Below are 5,986 nucleotides of genomic sequence, written 5' to 3'. Positions count from 1 at the left end.
ATATGATCTCTTTCATTTACTACTAAAATTAGTTTAAACGCATATGTGTGTGTGTTTCTTTTATAACAAAGCCACATCGGATAATCTGCTGTGTCAATAGAGGTGAATCGATGTTGCAAATCTGAAGACTTACCTCTATCCAACGGGGGTACTAACTTGAACATGCTGATTTTATTATGTTTATATATGCTCTTATGAAGTAAACAGACAATTAGTTTCATATTTAAAGCAAAGAAACACTTTCAAAAGTTTTATTCTTAATTTAGATAAAGCTACACAGAATTTAAGCTGAAACCAGATGTCACTAAACAGGCTTATTAATCTTTTTTTAACAGTGATATAGCGAGCAGTTGTACAGCTAACGACATCCATATTGATCATGCTGTACAATATTTGTTTCTAAATTTTATAGTGTACCAATTTAAGATAAAATTCTACTATTTTAACAAACTTTTCAAAAATTCAGACAGAAAAATGCACCGTCTTTAGTGACCAAAAAGATAAGTCCATTTGAATAATAAATTATTTGCATTTACCTTGAAACTATTACTTCATTGTTTGTTTTTTGTTATGGGATACACAATGATATGTAGTCATGACTTTTTGAAGTAGTCACCTTACGGTTTGGGAAATTGTGCTTTCTCGGACAAATGTTTTTAAATTGTAGACTCTCAATTCTCTATAGTCTCAAAATCAGTAAGCAAAATACATTTTAAACTCAAACTAGGTTTTACATTAAATATTATTGTCCAATAATGTTTCCTGCCATTTCTTTGCGTTTTTGTCTTCTTATTAACCAGATCACTCCTCCAACAATAACACTACAGCCTAAAATCACACTAATGACAATTCCAGCAATAGCTCCCTTGCTCAGTTTCTTTGATCCTGGTTCAGGAGTTTCATGTGTAGGGTTCGCTGTTGTTTCTGTTGTATTTCCTGTTCCAGGTGAAAGTGTAATAGTGGTATTTCCAGCTTCTGTCCAAGTCACATTTCCAGCTTCTGTCCAAGTCACATTTCCAGCTTCTGTCCACGTCACATTTCCAGCTTCTGTCCAAGTCACATTTCCAGCTTCTGTCCAAGTCGTATCTCCACCTTTTGTCCACGTCACATTTCCAGCTTCTGTCCAAGTCGTACTTTCAGCTTCTGACCAAGTCGTATTTCCAAGTGTTGTCATATCTGATGTATTGGGACTCTCTTCCATTTCTGAAGTTGTGGAATCTGTTTTTTGAGACAAAAAAGTTTATGTAACAAATATGATATACGTATTTCATACAGTTAGGGAACACAATACCTAAGTTGAACATTTCACAACTATACTAAGAAAGAAAGAAAACAATAACCTCATTTAAAGTTCATCAAGTTCAATTTGATTCTGTTATTAGAATATACATATACCAAACTGCAAGGTTTTACATTTTCCGCATCCAGGTTTTGTTTGGTATTGAATACCTTTTACATTTTAAACGTCTTACGTCCAAGTAATCTTTAAAATAGTTCGGTTGTGAGTGTAAGGGTTGAGTACGTTATATCAAAACGATATTTAATACATGATAAGAAAATCAGGTAACAAACACACACAATATAAATTTACGGTAACATGGATGTATCAGAATTACATTTTAGCATTGTTTGGTGTTTTTTGTAATGAGTATAATGCCACCACATACCGATCGCTTTTGATAAGAGTATGTAACAACCCTTTCCGAGGCAAAATATCAAACACTCGAAGAGATATATTCAGATTAGAAATATAGAGTTTCCAAGACTGGGATATCTCTTTTATTTAATGACATTGAAATACAAAGGAAGATGGATGAACATGAAAAATCAGTACCATTCAGAAAGATTCCTGCAACAAGTCGTAAACATAGTGTAACGTCTTGTAACAGGTAAGAATCCACGAACACAAAGATCAATGGCAAAAACTGTATGCAAATCGTCAAAAGGAAATTATGCCAACGAGGTTTAGGTCCACCAAGATAAGGCTCCAAGTCATACCTCTCGTTCAATCATCACATACTTTATGTAACTGGAGAAGGAAATGGGTATTTTCAGGTTTCGTATACGGGCTGGATTCTTTACAGTAGGTGTCTGTGACTTCTTGGCGATAAATTTCAACAGTGTAAAAATATTTACACTACTGGTTACCACAGTCGAATCAATAGCTTTAAATAATTCTCTTTTTCGTCAAAAGTCCAACAGGCTGGTTCAGTTACTTTAAAACCCAATTGACAAGGCAAATTATTTCTTCTCTACTCTTGTATCACAATAGAATCAGTTATAAAATCACTTATTTTACCCCATGTGTTACCACAGTCGTATCCACAATTTTAAATAATTCCCGTTTACGTCAAAACTCCATACAGGCTGGTTCAATTACTTTACAATCCAAGTGACAAAACAAACTATTCTTTTCTATTTCTTTTTTTTTACAATACAAACCGTGAAGCTTTCACTTTAGAAATCGCTCTTTATAGCTAAACTAGCAATCATGCAATCTTCCTTCACTTTTACTTTCTCTAAGTTAACTTTGTCGCCTATATATACATTACCCAACTGAGGCCTAGAACTTTCTACAGACTATGAGATGGTATGATATAGCAATACTCACTTAAAGCTACAAGAGAAATATAGAAGGTTCGAGTAACGTGACGTCAATTCACAACAATTGAACTACATACCCAATGTATGACTCATTCAGAGTTATGTAACAAAACTTGTCACAACTATCGCTTTTAGAATAATTAACTTTGAACACTGTTGTTATGAACTCTAAATAATTATTAAATCATTCAATAAACTAAATAATAACACTCAAACTAAACAGTATTTAGAATCCACCAGGTAATCCTACTATTCATTATGAAAACATACCAGTCAAGCGCCAGATGCAGCAACTATGAGTTTCTGAGTAATCAGACTTTTAAAACAGGCACTCTGCCTTTATCACTTATGGATTACAGTAACTGTATCCTGAACTTCAAATAATTGTCTCCTTTACGTTAAAGCTCACACAGACGGGTTCAATTACTTTAGAACACTCTTTGACAAGATATATTATTCTCCTTATCTTTATTAAATTGTGAAACTCACTTTAAAATATCGCCGGTTACGGCTAATCACTCATACGTTGGCTAATTTCATGTTTCCCAAATTTTTTATGACTGAACTTTATTTTCACTTCACTTTTCTCTCTACTTCACACTTAACTTGTTCTTGACTGGTCACCCATAGATATATATATCTTGTTCAATGGGGCCTCGAATTTTCAACAAACTACACGATCGACGCTATAACGTAACAATACTCCTTCAAGGTAACGAGAAATATAGCAAAAATTCGAGTAACTAGGTGTCAAAAATATTGCAACAATTGAACCACACACACAATGCACGAAACTTACCGAGTTACGTAACCAAACTTGTCATAACTATTGCCTCTAAAATTATTAACTTTTAACACCCTTGTTATGAATACTAAACACTCTTTAAATATTAACTCAAAACATAAATTAAGTAGAATGCCTTTACTAAACAGTCATGTTTATCCAACAATAAGCCCTTCTTCAAGAAAAATATTTGCAATATTTTTACACTATATACAAAGACTGTTCTTAGTTTAAACAATAAGTCTCCTCATATGGTCACTTTGATGGTCTCTCCTCATATAGGGTCTCTGGTAGTGTTTCACCTTGTCTTCATCTTAACTTTGTGTTACCTGAGGTCTTTATTTCTTAATCTATCTGTAAACTGGCGTGGTAGATCTTGTAACTCTTTCTTCTTCTTGCCAGTCAGTTCTTCACTTATTTTGACATCCTTGTACATCTCATCTCTAACGAGTGGTCTTAGGCCTAGTAGGTTTTTATCTTCTATAACAAAGTCTTCAGATTCTGCTTCTCTGACAGCCATATCAGCCATGTCCAAATGTACCTCAATAGCTGCACCCGTTAGGTCTTTTTCTCTCTCTCGGGTACATCTTCAACAGATTGACATGGTAGACCTTGATCTCAAATCCACTTTCACCATATAGTGCATTCTGTTTACCATTTATTGTACTGTAAAGGTCCTTGCTACTGTAGAGTGAGTTTGTTGTTAGCTGAATGTAGCAGAATTAAGAACTTCTGTTCGACCTTCAAACGTCGACCCTTGGCCTTCTTGTTATTGAAGTGCTTCTGACTGTCTTTGATGGATTTGGCTTATGCAGTAGAACTGCTTTGATAGATCTGGTACAAGACTCCTTTCTGTTCCTCTGTTTCAAGTCTCTTTCCTCTTTATCTTGTGCTCGACTTTCTCTCTGGCACTGCCCCAAAGTTTCTGTGGTGAAGGGTCTATCTTCTGCACTTCCTTCAACTCCCGTGAAGCTACATTCTGGATGTCACTTTTCAACACAGGGTCGGTCAATTTGACAGAGTCACGTGACCTTTTGTACTAATTTAAAGTTGATATAAATTTAATACTTATAACTCTCTATACATTGGGTATATCTTCACGAAATTTGGTAGTCTTTCAGTTCATATTACAAGTCTTTCACATACAAAAAGTCATATTTCTTAGTGACGTATTTTTAATAAAATAAAATAAAGATTTGTCCATGAATATATTAGTATTTGTTTTGAATAGTCCACGTGCAAAGTAATTTTCATGTTAAAATTAAAAATACTTTTCGTCATGTCTGTAACAAATTTTTTGTCAAGTATTTATTTTTAATATGAACGTTATTTAGATTAAGTTTGTATTTAAAAATATGCGTAACTTACAGTGCTGTATATATGTGTGTTGCGTGTAACGAATTTCTTATATAATTATTTTAATGATAACGTTTGTTTGGATTGAATTTATATTTAAAAACGTGCCTAGCTTACAGTGTTAGTTACGTATGGCGAAACTCCAGCCAATTCTCCCAGGTTGTAGAATATTGGTGAACATAAGAATCGACAATATATCCACTTCCGTAACTGGTTAAATATAGTTCAGAATTGTTGTCGGAATTTTCGAGAAAAACTTTCCCGTGCCTATAAAAGCAGCCAAAGCGATGCACCAAAAGAGAGTGAACTTAAAAAGTTGGCTAGGAACCCGCTATAGCCATGTACGCTATAAATCGTGATTTTGCTATCTCTTATCAACCGGAAAATTTACGATTTTCGAACGTCAGTGGATTCTCATCGGACGTTAGTATCTTTCCGAAAGTATTACTGAATTCTCATCGGACATTAGTGGTCCAACAATTCAGTGTCTGACAAAGATAGCTAGCTTCTCGGCAACTATGTGTACATCGACTTCAAGTTAACTCGCTGGATATCAAGGAGACTCTGAACTAAAAATAATATTTTATGTTTTTTGTAAGTTAGTGAAATGTTTGTTTATAAAACTCTATTTGTGGTAATCATTCGTAATAATTGCTATTGTAAATTGTGCTGTTGTATATATATTAAAACATATTTGTGTGAAAAATGAAAATGGTGTGTGTCAATCTTGTTGGCAAATAGCGTAAATTAACAAAAATATCGGCTTTGGACAATTTCAAATTCTCAATACGTCACGTGTCAAAATTCTTAAATTTCCTTCGTGTAATCCCTAAAACCTCCTAAATGCATTTCATACGTTTTTTCTTCATTAAATCCTTATAGTTTATACGTTATTTTCTCTACCCTATCTCAAATCGGGATCGATCAATTCGACCTACCTGGTAACCACCAAAAAAAAAATCGAAATAAACCTAAATTAACATTCTTTTATTTCTAGAATGACTTCAAATTGTAACATGCACTGCATTCGTTTATCCTAAATAGCTCTAAGTTCGTAACATTATACATCTATTTATAATTATATCTTATTGTTTTATTGCCATTTGAACCGTGTCTAACTACTATCCGCAACATTTATAAGTCGTAAATCACTCGGGGAACGTGCAGCTCACGCTAAGCTATCGAATTACATTACCCACGAGCTGCTTGCGTGCTTCCTCGTGAACCATTTTCATTATATTA

The 5,986-nt window shown here is 33.9% G+C and overlaps 1 protein-coding gene across 1 annotated transcript in view; it reads right to left on the bottom strand.

Annotated features, from left to right (window-relative positions):
- Positions 1-222: 222 nt before the first annotated feature.
- Positions 223-5,986, bottom strand: part of LOC106460906 — a 12,233-nt gene continuing 6,469 nt past the window's right edge. Inside the window, exon 2 of the mRNA XM_022387711.1 lies at positions 223-1,218. Coding sequence (XP_022243419.1) covers positions 743-1,218 — 476 coding nt within the window. The 3' untranslated portion in view covers positions 223-742. The remainder of the gene's footprint in view (positions 1,219-5,986) is intronic.

This window comes from Limulus polyphemus, unplaced genomic scaffold (assembly GCF_000517525.1).
Source record: "Limulus polyphemus unplaced genomic scaffold, Limulus_polyphemus-2.1.2 Scaffold859, whole genome shotgun sequence".
NCBI classification, from domain to species: Eukaryota; Metazoa; Arthropoda; class Merostomata; order Xiphosura; family Limulidae; genus Limulus; species Limulus polyphemus.
This window is presented reverse-complemented; position numbering and strand designations above follow the sequence as displayed.